At 36.1% G+C, this 14,413-nt stretch overlaps 1 protein-coding gene across 2 annotated transcripts in view; it reads right to left on the minus strand.

The window, feature by feature from the left end:
• The window catches only part of INVS (inversin), a 99,665-nt gene that overhangs the window by 54,285 nt on the left and 30,967 nt on the right, over positions 1-14,413 (minus strand). For both annotated transcript variants that reach the window (XM_074876532.1, XM_074876523.1), the window contains exon 4: positions 2,749-2,922. In XM_074876532.1, the coding sequence (XP_074732633.1) occupies positions 2,749-2,922 (174 nt within the window). The remainder of the gene's footprint in view (positions 1-2,748; positions 2,923-14,413) is intronic.

The raw sequence follows: 14,413 nt of genomic DNA on the forward strand, positions 1-14,413 counted from the left end.
CTTGGAAATCTGCTAAACAACAGGCAAGGTTCCTAAAAGGTTTTGGCTGGTTTCCATATACCTTTGTTAATTAATTAACATTGTCAGGAAGTCAGCATGACCTCTCCAGAATGACTGCTGTAATTATAGTCAGGGTTTCCATGATACATGTTAGAATATCCTGGAAGGCAAACAGCTGATTGCTAGGGCACAGGCTGGCTCAACTCCATTGTTCAGAGGGGACAGAAGATTCATTTGTTGGAAACTGGGCTTGCAGCTGCTTCCTAGATGATAAAATCAGATAACGATTTCAGGGTTTAAGAAGTTATATCACTAGAAAGTCCAGTCCCCTTCTCTTACTATGTCCTCTTCTGGTAGAATGAAATCCCACTACATGAGATACAGAATGATGATTTCCACTAAGACCAACCTTGCCAAGCTGGTATGTTGGTTAGCAGCTGATTCAAATAGACTTGATCAGGGCAGTCACATTTGAATCAGTGGTAGATTAGTGCCTGGTTGGGAGACTTTCTTCAACAGTTCCAAGATCACTTACAAATCTTAAGAAAGAGACCTTTCTGCTCAATGCTTTAAAAGCCTCCATCATTAGTAACAGTTCCACTTGTATCCAAATACCATGCCTACCTTGACAATGGTAGTTACACATATTTGTTTTTTAGTCTTCCTTTTGCTATCTACATTCACAGTGTCTCACTTTTTGTTACTATATCCTTGCAGAAAAAGTTGGGTTTAGGGAAAATTCATATCTCTGGGTTCTTTGAAAGAAGTGTCTTTCAGATTTCAGGATACACAAACTGCTCAAGCACATGACATTTAAACCAGATATTCCCAGATTAAGAGGTCCACAATAATTACTAGAAATCTGTCTACTAAAGGCAATGTGATCATCTCCCAAACAGAACACGCATTAAGCATGCCAGCAAGAGGGATGAATCTGTTCTGTTCAAAATGTGTGTGGAAACACAAGAAATCCTTTACCTAGAATATCTGTCAGGACTGCGTGAAAGTCCCATGCCTCCTCATACCCTACTATTAATGCTAATGGAAGCAACTGTTTGACAACAGTTCTAAATCAAGCATTGCTAAGCACTCAAACTTAAGAACAACACTAATCTGAGCACCTCAAAAAAATACAGTTACTATATGCTAAATAACTATCCCTTCTTTTAAAATGGGTTAGTGTGCTATTACTGTGGACTCTTTCTATAAAGCGTAATAGTAAATCAGAACTGTACCACTTCCCTGCTAAGATCCATCATCTCTTCTGGATGGTCACTTTAATGATAGTCATTTTTAACAAACATCAGTAGATTATTTCGTGAGGCTCTTAGAAGTCATTGTGCTTCTGAAGTGATTTTATTGATGTGGTAGAGCATGATGTGACTTTGCAAAGGGACACGAGACAACTCACGATGCTATATGCACTATATGATATACCTGTAAAGTCACCTGGAGATGTCCTGGCCTTTCAAGCAACTGTTGCCACTACAGATGCAGAAAATTATTCTGAAGGACTTTATTCTAAGAAGGTAGTAACATAAAGCTCTGAAAATGTTAAGATCACATTTTCTCCCGAGGAAGTCTTCAGTTTCACAAAACAGATGTCAAAGTAACTAACTGGTGCTCTGCTTCAAATGAAAGTCTCATGCCAGAATGTCAATCAAGTTCATCATCACATCCCTCTCACTAAATGATGCACTCATGGAAGCAACAGTACATGTGCATTGATAGCAGACCTGCTGCCAACTGGTCCATTTTATGATAATAATAATAACAACAATAACTTGATACTTTTCATTGTCCCTGTTAGAAAAATCTTCTTGACAAATGGCATCACATTCTATCCCAGGCCAAAAAGTCATGTATGACTAGTAGACTCTAAAAATTGTCCATTTTTACTTACGGAGATACAGAAAAAAGGACAACCAGATAGTTTTAGTCTATGGGTATTTTTACCCTTGGACCACCCTTGTGGATGGATGTGAAGGAGTGGAAGTGAAGGAGTAAAGTTGAGCCAGGAAAAAAGGGATGGTGGTGGTTTAAAGGTGTTCTAATTTTTGTCTCTGTTTCTCACTACACAAAACTATTTTAATTGGCAACAAATGAAACTAATTTTCTTTAAGCTGAGTCTGTTTTGCCTGTGACCGTAACTGGTGATCAATCTTCTTGTCTTTATCTCAACCCATGAGATTTTAAATCTATTTTCTCCATCTGTCTCATTGGGGAAGGCGAGTGAGAGAGTGGCTGGGTGGGCACTTGTTTGCTTGCCAAAGCCAACCCACCACACATTTCTAAAGGGTAGCACCTATGGACAGCTAATATTGACAAATACTGTGAAGACCTTTTGCACAAAGTTTTCTAGTGACTCTTATCATTAAATAATTCTAAATGTAGGGTTTTTCCAACAAAGAAAAGCAAGATAAGCACATGCTATCCAGATTCTAACAAGGATCACAATGTTACAGAAAGACTTAGACCTTAAAACCAGTGGTTTTTGAATCCTCTATTATTCTAGGTACTCTCAACAAGAATGTCAATGAACTCAGTGAAATGAACTTTTACATCATTACCATCAGGAAAATACTAGTATTTCTAAAGGTGATATTATAATACCAGTGTTAGCTACTATTTTGAAGACTCATAAAAAGTTTGTTATGACTGAAATAATTTTTCACACACAACTGTTTGATGTAACACCAGTTTCTAAAGCTGCTACAAGTGTTGTCTTAAAATAAGCAGTATCTTTACCTTGTTTCTGTCCTGGGTATCCACTTCTCCAGGTGCCATATGTTTTAGCAACAAAGCTAAACATTTTGGGCTTTTGTGACGTGTAGTTAAATGTAATGGTGTCATATCTTCTAAGTCCTTCTGCATCCAGTTCCCTCTACGAGCCAGTAAAAGTTTCATGAAGCGGTAATTTCCCTGGGTAAAGAAAAATATCAACAATTTATTCCAGTTTATCAAACCAGATGATGATACTGTTTAGATATATTTACTGTTGTATTACAGTGCCTAAAAATCCACTCCAAAACAGCTCTAAGCTTTGGAAATACCTAATGAAGATTTTTTTTTTTTGTTAAAAAACATTAACTCTTGATTTTTTAAGTCTGTTTTGCCACTTGGTATTAGATACATATCTTCCATTAGTGGAGTACACAAAATGGTTCAGTAATACCAAAAATTCTGCAATATTTCCAGTGTTTCTTGACAGTTTAACCTCAATAAACATCAAGTGAAAACTGAAATAAGACCATTACATGCTGGTTTCAGCAAGGTAGATGGTTATCAGATGAGGAATAAAATTAAACATGAAGATGACAACTTTCAAAATGAAAGTAAGAAAAAGTAAGAGGGAATGAGTCAGAGAGATAAAACGTACTCATCTGAAAAACAAATATACAGAAAAGTTACTGTTTCTTACATTTTTAAATCGGGAACTGTATTTGAGTTTTGCTCTACTGTATGCATGATAAATTGATGGGACAGCTAGCTTTGTAACACATTTAAAATACTTAACACTCTGGACTTACTAGGTTTTCAAAGAAATAATGTAGAAATGCTCCTGTGACTAATAACTGAGGGTGGATCCCAAAGAAAACAATCCGGTTTTACTTCTCAAATCATTAAAGAAGCCAAAAATTAAAAGATATAATCAGGTAGTCATGAAGAAGCTGTAGTGATTTAACGTTTAGCCAGACTTGACTTGCTACTGCCCCTTGCTTGGAGGTTATTTTCCATATAACAGAGATGCCACATATGACATTTTGATGCTTCCACTTTAATACAAAGTCTGTTGGGTTTTTCAAACCACCTTCAGCAGTTAAGCTTCAGTCAAGGACCAGTAACACCTCGAGCAATAACCCATAAAAGCAAAACATCTGGATCTAGCTTGTGTAATCATGTTTTAAACATCCCTATTTTTTCCCCACTCTAACTTTTAACCTTTCCTAAAGTGAAAGGAGTGTGCTGTCTTCCAGTGTTTTCCAAAAATATTAGTTTTTGCCAATTTCACAGCATAAGTAAAAGTATCAATTACCCATAAATATAATGAAAATAGAAAGCTCAGTAAGTACTGCCTCCCCCCACTCAGGGAAAAGCTGCAGCATTTGATGAAGCTTTATTAGACAACGCACACAGGAAAGGTGACACAAATCAATAGAAGTCACGCCTTTGGATTCTTCTGCTTATGGAGCTACCTGCAAATTAACATATTTAATTCTGCTACAACTCTTTTTATAAATCCTGTATGTTAACTCATTCCCTTTAGGCTGTCTTTGGAAAAAGAGTGAAAAAAGGTAACCATGTAGACAAGTGCAAGCAGTACTAATGAATGGGGGCACTTCTGTAAATCATAAGACTCAGAATTGCGAATCACTTTGTCAGCAGAATGGTAGGGTGGAGATGGGCCAAAGGATTCCAGAGGCCCCCACAGTATCCAGTGCCAGGGCATAAAAATATTCCAGTTTCTTTTTTCATTGCAGCTATAAACATTGGACGGGCAGATTTTACATATATTACTGTTCTGCTCTTTGTCTAATAAAAATGGAAGAGTTGAGCTTTATGTGGCAGAATGGATTTCACCAAGTATACCTAAAGTAAATGTGATTTCTTTTTCCTGTTATTTTAAAATACAAAACAGGAAAAGCAAATCATGAATGAGCTCAGACAAAATAACCTCTTCCTGCTTCTACAGTTTATTGTCATCAGTCCTTGCTCTTCAATGAAAGCCTGCAAGAAAAGTCTGCCAAAAACCTTACCATAAACCTGCCTGAAAATGCAAACTTCTCTTGCCAGAAGCAGCATGGCTACTGTGCTCTTCAACAGCATTCACAGTGAGTAGTGACTGACTAACCTCTTTCTTCTGCTGGATGTCAGGGAAAGCATAACCTTAGGACTTTTTCCCTTTAATACACAGATATGCATCAAGGCATACACTGAAGTACAGAGGCAGAACAGCATAATGTCTGCACAGCTACTAATCCATGCAGAACACACTCAAAAGGAATTCATGATAAGTTTGGGAATGAGTTAGGGATGAGAAAACTTAATGCCATTATATTTTACAGGTAAATATAAGAAGAATGTGCAAAACTCATTAAAAAAAAAAAACAAACTAGCAGAAAACCGCAAAGTATCATGATGTGTTTGGGAACTAGACTGGGGGAAGAAAACAATAAATAACTTTAGAGAATATTAATCTTGGAAGAAATAGAGCTGCTTTTCTCCATCACAGAGGATAATGTATTTGGTTTGTTTTCAGTATTTCCTGCTCAATGTGCATGCATACACATGAAAGAAAAAAAAAATATTTTCTCTTGTTGATGGATACTTATTGGAAGATTTACAAACATATTGTGCTTTTTGAATGAATTCAGCTGAAGAGCCAAAGTTAAAATAATACATAAACCTAAGGAAACACGCATTTTTATTATGAGAGTTTCTTTCCCTACACTGTGTTTTACTTTTGCTGTTACACATTTTTCCACCAGTTACTACTATATTATTCTGTTGCATGCTTAGCCACCAACAAATCTGTCTCCTTAGGAAATGAATCTGTAATAAATCCCCTCATTCTGAAATACAAAAGATTCTGTTTCTTCCAACTGATTTAAGATTTTTTTTTTTAAACACCACCACAGAAAACACCTGTACTTACACTACTTATTTTTAGTGATCTTATTCATGCTCTTACTTCTGAATGCTGTTCTTTTCTTTAGTAATACCATGAATGCTGCTGTGTTACTTTCACTTGTTAGAAAATAATACCATCCCTATTAATGACAAAGGAAAAATTCCCCACCTTCAATGGATTAGTGCTTAAGTTTGTAAATATGCAATGTATCAACATGTCTTGAAGGCAGATTTAATTTAGGTCTTACTAGGTAAAGGGGGGGGAAAGTATGCTTAATCTGAAAAGCAGTTACTACCCAAATTCCTTCATTTTGTAAAATTCTTCTGTATAAAAAGTCTTTAAGCTTGCTAGTTTTTACTCATAGAAAATGCACTTGATTGGCCTAAAGATTCCTGGGCATCATGAAGTGCTTTGGTTAGTCCATGGTCTCTTAACATTGACCTGTCTCTAAAATGATTCTGTTATACTGGGAAAACATGATGAGCAAACTCATCATGATTAAATACTGGTACAGAAAACCCAGTTCCTAGTAGCCAAAATTTACTATTCCAATGCTGATTGTCAAAATTCCTTTATATTCCATGAAAATTATTTTTAGCCAAAAGACTCAACTCTGTATGCAAACTACAGCACAGTTTTGGAGAACAGCTGACAACTAGCTTCAGCATAATCAAAATAAATACTTATGCTATTTCAAAATTTCAGCCACATATACTAACTGCACTGGAGTATAACACATTTTTTGGTAGACAGATAGTTCAATAAACAATCATTGTTCTGCCATCAAGTAATGACTCTGAAGAAAGTTCTGGACCCCAAGCTTAACTGCTAAGCAGTCAGAAAAAACTCTCTTTTTCTGAATGTTTCAGAAGAGAAAAGAGTGATGGGAGTAATATCTTAGTCAGAATCAATGAATTTGCCAGAATTCAGGTTATCCCTGAAATTGAAGAAGTTATCCCCAAAACTGCAAATTCACTCAGAAAAAAACCCAACTGAGTAGCATTTTCAATATGACTCTATTGCCAGGAACAGGTTCCAGTGGAAAATTGCCAATGAACTCTTTTCTACGTACGTTTTTGAGCCTACAAGATAATGTGTTTATTTCTTCATCCATCTAAACCAGCTTTTTCAACCTATTTTCTCCCCCTGGCCTGTTGAGGAGGGGGAGAGAGCGAGCAGCTGGGTGGGTATCTGGCAACCAGCCAAGGTCAATCCACCCCATATGGTCACCTAAGTGAAAGACTAAAGAAAAAATGAGCTCTGTACTGGTAACAGTGTTGTTATGATTCTAATCACAAGTTGATACTGAAATTACTGATGGTTGTATTACCAATGCACTAAAAAGATTAGCCTCACACTTCACCTCATGCCACTCTACACAGCCTGACACAGTCCTGCTCTAAGTTGACCAGCCATTCTGTGCCTCAGTTTCAAACACTTCCTCAGAACTTGGCCCATGGTACCTTCACTCAGCAGTGGGAAGATTGGGGAAAGAACATTTCTTTTTCCCTTCCTTGGATCAGTGGCAGTCCTCTTCCCCAGCAAACTAATGGAGAACAGGAGTTCTAGTGTGTGACTGAACCTAACATGGGCATATGGCTATAGGGAAAGACAGGGATTCAAGCATCACTGTGAAGCTACTCTAACATCTAAAGCCCTACTGGGACAGGTTTCAGCCCTCCCACAAACAAACAGGCAGACACAGGTTCCTACTGGTCCATTGTTCCCTGGCGTCAGGGAAGGTTTAGACTGGATATTAGAAGTATTTCTTTACAGAACGGGTTGTTAGGCGTTGGAATGGGCTGCCCAGGGAGGTGGTGGAGTCCCCATGCCTGGAGGTGTTTGAGTCGGGTTGACATAGGGCTGAGGGATATGGTGTAGTTGAGAATGGTCAGTGTTAGGTTAATGGTTAGACTGGATGATTTTCAAGGTCTTTTCCAACCTAGATGATTCTGTGATTGTCCAAAACAATTGTACTGCAACATTTAGAGCAATCATATTTTTGTATTACTGTTGGGAAGGTTTAAATAATGTTACATGCCTCTACTAGTTGGCAGCACAACAGACCCACAAACCTAACACAGAAAACATGACCATAAAAATACAGCTATGCAAATATTCCAGCACCCAAAATGAAAAAGAGGTCTTGGTAGACCTTTCTGTTCCCCACATGATATCTAGCAGTATAAGAACAATTCAGAGTTGTTAATAGGTTTTTTTAATTTACCTTTTCAATACATGTAGATAATTTAATACATTCCAAGACACATTGTTAAAGCTTGAATCTTAGACTACCACAGAGCTAACAACAAATTGCTGTAGTTAATCCTGTTTCTTGTGAAAGGTTTTATTCTTCATGTAAGCAAAATTCTTCCAAAAATTTCTTAGCATACATGATTGTTATCCTCCTTAACAGGTGACAGGCTATTCTCTCCTCAACTGTGAGATCTCACACATGTTCCCTCTGAGACCCAGACAGCTTAATTTGCCAGCAGAGAGGTCATGTACAGTGCTCTGCTACATTCAGTAGGAGCCTGGCAATGGCAGCTGGGATCACTGCTCCACTATTAGGAGATAAAAGAGGAACAACTGCAATTAATACTTACTAGGAACATCTTACTTCCTCTCCTCTTAGGTGGCTAAAATCTGATGCTCTTCTGATTCAAAACTGAAAAGAAACTGAGTACAGTTCCTGTAAAATGTATAAAATTTTCTTTCTGTGAACTGGAAGTTAAAGTCTGTAACAGCAACAGGAACATTTAAAGTAACACCATATAAAATATATAAATGTAAAAACCTGGATTAGTGACTGTTGATATGTAAAAAAAACCACCATCTGAAATGGAGGAGTCATTATCATCTTAATAGCGAGTGTGCATGTATTGAAATTAAGTTTCATCACAGATGCCTCCTGGGTAGTCATTAAGTAGATAAGGGTCCAAACACTTTTCCAAACTATAGATAACACCAAAAGACAGTAGACAAGTATATTTATTAATAGAACAAGAATCAAGCACCTTAATCTGTTAATATTATTTCTCCTTATATTACTTCCATTTTATACAGCTTAAAGCCTCAGTAAATCAATATCCCTCTCCTGTACCAGATGTGGTTCTAGAAGAAATGGGAAGGATAAAGGGAAGCAGAAAAAGAACTATTTCACCTAAATCCTAAATGAATGACAGTATATCAATTTCACTGTAGTCCAGACTGCCATTTATTATGCACCAACAATCAGGAAGATTTTGCAGAATCCCAAAGAAAATTCTCCTGGGCACATAATGATGAATGACACTTAAGTATTTTGCATAGCAAACTTTTAAGTATTTCAGAGACATATAAGCTTGCTTTAAAGAGCTCGCCTGGGTTCTAGAAACATTCTTTTGATGTGCAACAGAGCTGTGTGAAAATTTATTTCCCTCCTCATCCCACTATTTTTTGGTGAGTTAACTTGGTCATTACATAACCATGTGCTTCTATGCTCTAACCACTTCTCCTCTGAGCTTGCACTTTTCATCTTCAGATTTTAAAAACATACCACAAAGGTAGATAAATATAACACCATTTTACAAAGGGAGCAACTGAGCTGTACAAGATAAGGCTAAGAGAGAAATATGTGCACCTCTCCAAGCATCAAAAGCACATCCATAAATAGGCTACCATTACCTTATCATCAGTGGGTTAAAAAGGGCCAATACATATAGAAAAATTGCTTATTTCCCTATTAATTTCTGAGGCCACATTTTTAAAAAAGCATAACAATTCTAGTCCATCTGAAATATTTAACAAGACTTGAAAGAGTGATTTGTAATGATTTATAATTTAGCACACATGAGCTGACTACTGACTGTTACAGCACAGCTACACTCGGTTTTTGGAATAGGCTTGTGAAAATTTAGTTGACTTAAGGGTTGCTAGAGAACTAGGAAAAACGCAGCCCAGCATCTCTATATAACCTCCTGGTAAACACAGCAGGGGTCATTAAAAAGAATGCCAAGCTGTTAAACCATGAAGACGCTACTTTGGCTCCAATTCAAAATCACATACCTGCTTTCCCAGTACTGGGAACAGACAGATCAAAAGAACATAAAACAATTTAAAAGTGATCCTTACACAGGAAGTGGTTTTTAAGGGCTCTTCATTGCTGACGGTCATAAACACTGAAGATGCAGTCAGGGCATATACTTGCAGCAGAATAGAAAGCCTTATAAATATTTACAGATAAACCACAAATTAGAACTGAAAGTTAAAATTGACCTTCTAGGTTACAAAATCCAATCCTCCAGCACCCTAGGGAGTAAGTACATCTAATCCCTTTCAAAAAATTCCTAGAGATTTCTTTTAAGTGGAATTATGGTGGTTTGGATTTTTTTTTCCTTGTTTCTCTCAGTTTCAGGCTGAGGGTTTTTTTTAGGGTTTGGTTTTGGTTTTTTTTTTAGACACACCCCCCCCCCCCCCACTTCACTCCTACCCACGAAAGTACAGTACAGGTTTTAAAACCAAAACAAGCATTGGTCTTTTTATCTCAATAATAAAGAATAAACCCTACATTCCCCCCAAAATACCATCAATTCTCTGCATTCATTCTAGTTCGAACTCATTTGTTTTGAACACAAGCAAGCAGAGATTACAGAATGTAATAGAAGAGGTCCCACTAAGCCTACTGAACAGCAATGATACATGTCTACTGCTAGTGCAAGTATCTTGTCAGATACACCAAAACCTGCATTTTTCTCATCAATTAAGTACATTCTCCAACCAATTAGCACACTGATGCCCTCACTCATTTTCAAGTCATAACTTCATAATACAGAACAAGGTTTCACATACAGGTTTGTGTTTTGGATTATCGTATTCCTGACCATTTCAATTACTTTCAGTATTCTCGTACTTCTGGTATCCCAGACACTCCAATCCTGTCTTTGACTGACAATAACACCTAATCTTGTGTCACTCTGAAGTATCCTTACAGAAAGTACTATCTGTGATGCTAAGTTTCTTAATGAAAAATATTGACTAATACTAGATTTAAGTGCAACTGGTTCAGGAATTCTAATATACTCCTGATTTTACAGTTCATATTTCAAATGTGTTTGTTTTCAGTTCATTACCAAATTCTTTACCATACCCTTGCACTGTGTTCTAATTTCCCATTTAACCTGCAATTTTCCACCTAGTACTACAGGAAACATTTTTGTACAGGCCTAAAAATGCAATCTATTGATTTCTAGAAAATAGCTAGCAAAATATCCAGTTAGTCTTGAAGAACCTTCTGCTGACAGCGTGGTGCACATTTTACACAATTTTCTATTTATGTTTACGTATTTATCCCTTAGAAACTACTTTTAAAATTCTTGCATGCTACTGAGGTCCAATAGGCTACTTCTCTCAGCTAATTTTCTTCCTATTTAAAACATTACTTACAAAAATGTCATTGAATCCCCAAATTCTGCAATGTTACAATTCCCAAAGAATGTTTCATTAATTAAAACCCTTTGCACCTTGTCCCTTGTTGTTTCTGTACTGTTAAGATGAAATTTATCAAAATCAGGCATTAACCATTGACCACAGCCCCTAACAGAGAGAACTGCAGTACCTAAGCCTGGTCAGCAAGTGCACTGAAGACTGCAGGCAAGTGGTAAAATAAAAGTCACCACAGAATCAGAAGCACGAAGGTCAAGCAGTTTAAAGGGGTGCATTTGAAGACAACAGAGAAGGAGTAACAGTGCAGCAAGTCCACCATCTGTGACAGTAGGGATTTTGGAGATCTGATAATTATACATCCCACCATAGTTTAATAATTGATTACCTTATTAAATTTTGATTTTTGAAATATATTCATTATTAATTAAGCAGCACTTATGTAAGACAGTTCAGTACAATTTTCTCAGTTTTCTTTTGTGAAAAGAGAGAATATTTAATAATCAATAACTCCTCTTCAGAGTAATATAATATATAATTCAGTTACTTTTACTCTTTTGCAAACAGACCACCACAAAATTATTGCAGTTGAATTAATTGCAAAGATAAAACGGGTCTGCTTTTTCTAATACTACACCAATTGTAGCATGGGCAGTGATTATACTTTTACTGTCTTTAAATATTACTCATGTTACAATTTTCCTTTTTAAACTCATAAATCATATTTAAGAAAGTACGGCTGGATACATAACAACAACTTGAGAGCAGAAAACCAAACTGTATCATGGGTTATTACCTACATATTCACTTATGTACACTGTTCCTTTGATTTAGACCCAGTTTGGGGCAGAACAAGAACTGGAAAGGTGCATGGAAATTTAGTATACTAGGCCACTGATCTCCTTTTCCAGAGAAGCACATTCTGCCCCAAATATACTAGTTCTCAGTCTAAGATAACAAAAAAGTGAATTGGATGGCTATGATTTTTTTAGCAGTCAGATTAGGTATTAAACCTTTTAAAGCCAGGACTCCTGAAAAGTTGAAGTTAAGATTTAATCACTGCTCACGTCTGAAACACCAAATTGTCTACACTTTTTTGTAGTGAGGTTCTAACGTCAGTATAAATCTATACATTAACAAATAATAAATTGTATTGTGCACTCATTCACTGGGGTAAAATATGAACAACATGAAAGTCCTTTAGTTGTTAGCTTAAAACCCAAGCAGAATATAGCAGCCACTTTGCAATACATTAACACACTTTGCCAATAGATTGCTACCTCCAAAGTTGAGAACAGCTCTTTGCTGTCAGATGCCTTCAAGAGCAGTGAAAGTCAAAAAACTTGAACTCCTTAATTGCTAAGCCTTTAAAAGATAAACATACCCATGAGCTTTCCCTTTAAAATAAAAGCGGCAAGTGATTTCTCCTGCTTACGTTCACAGAGTAGAAACTGCTTCACCTCACAAATCAACTTGGTCACACATTTTCAAAACTCAAGAATTTTAATAATTTTGGAAAGAAAAGGGGCTCTGTGTGTGGTTTCTTTAGAGGTTGTCTCATCTATCAGTATCCCTTTGAGAAGAAGGTTTTCAGAACACCAGAAACAACTTAGAATGATGTGGAGCATATGAAGAACTTTCTGTCACCAACACCTGCCAGTTTTAGTAGCTTTTGAGGGAACAAACTAAGCACTTATAAAAACAGAAGCTGTGACTATCATACTTCTAATTTGATATATATAGGAACAGAATAGTGTTTCAAAAGCAACCGAAATCCATACATCATAGGGAGCATTTTGATATGCTTATACTATCATCTAACTGCCAGAAAGCTGACAAAGATTCTTCAGAAGAAAAGGTATTAGAGACTATCAAGCAAATATATTAATTAAATTGCAAATAAAAATTATTTAGATTTATAAATTAACAACACGTGTTTTGAAAAATTATCTATGCATGGAATAGTGAAACTATTTTCTAATACATTGAAGCTGAATTATTATTGCCTGGTTACAACAGCTATAAGCTCTGTAAGAGCTACCCTTTAAACATATATGACTGCACCATTCTTACACCCCTTGAGTAAATTTTTTTTAACAGTTCCTGAAAAAAAAAAAAAATTAAATCAATATAGCTACTTAGAACCTCAATTTCTAGATAAAATGAATAAAGTTGCCATCAAAATAGCAGGCTGTCTCTCTGGTTATCACGTTCTATATTGCCATACAAGTTCAACACACAGAATTCTTATTTGAGCAAATAAGCTCATGACAAAGTTTATATAGAATTTTGAGTATGTTTAAACATTAATATGTTCTAATATATTTTATATTTCAAATGCTATATCAAGAATATACAAAATTAGAATCACAACCTCCCAGTAAGGTTTACCCCCATCTCTGCCATAATAAATAGGATTTTGATATGTAAACCATGAATAGTAAAGGAAATTCTATTTTATCCATAAATCTTAACTGCTGGATTAATCATTCTTCATTAAAACACAGCAGGTGCAAAAATATTGTCACTGTTGAATGAAACCACACCAAAAGAGGGGTGAATGCATCAAATTATTTCACAAATTTGAAGTAAGGTGATCATACTCATCAATCTGATTATGAAGCCCTATAGAACAAATACACTGAAGTGTTCTATTTAACACAGCAGTTATAAGGACATTCTCAATCCTTTCAAATACTCCCCTCAATCTTTGGGACAGACACTTGGTACACTGGGCAAGAATCAGACACCGAAGATAAAAATTCTTAGCTCATTTTTTCTGCATATTGTTTTCTCACCATGATAGTCTATACTAACTACGTTATAAACAAAGTCAGCAGAGGTAGCAGAGAAACTACTTCTTCCTGTTCTCTGCACTCCCTCATCAGCCCGCAGACTGTAGTCAGAAGGCTTGATTCCCACATGCATCTTCAGTAAAGCTGCTGCAGAGTGAATAGAAACAACCCATCTCTGAACTGACAGATAAAATATAATAATGAAAATTTTATTAATTACAGGGAGTTTAATCAGTATTTCTGCTAGCTCTGGAACAACTTCAGTCGCAGCTGGACCAGTTTAACTCAAGAAAACTTGAAATCAAGTGTTTAGGTAGTTTAAATTTGAGCAAAATTAAGCAGTTAACGTGATTAAAAATGTAACTGAAAAATAAAAGTAAGTAAAACAAAATCTTTAGGATTATTGTTTTAGACATAACCCTTAACAGTCATTCACTGAACTACAGTTTTGACAAACAATTCTGTAAGCTATTACCTCTGAGTGGAGAAGGATGATGCCATGTCTTCTATCTAACAAATCACTGGTGGATTTAAATATGTGATGTTCTGCTAATCCTTTCAAGTC

This window comes from Strix uralensis, chromosome 1, assembly GCF_047716275.1.
Source record: "Strix uralensis isolate ZFMK-TIS-50842 chromosome 1, bStrUra1, whole genome shotgun sequence".
Taxonomy (NCBI): Eukaryota; Metazoa; Chordata; class Aves; order Strigiformes; family Strigidae; genus Strix; species Strix uralensis.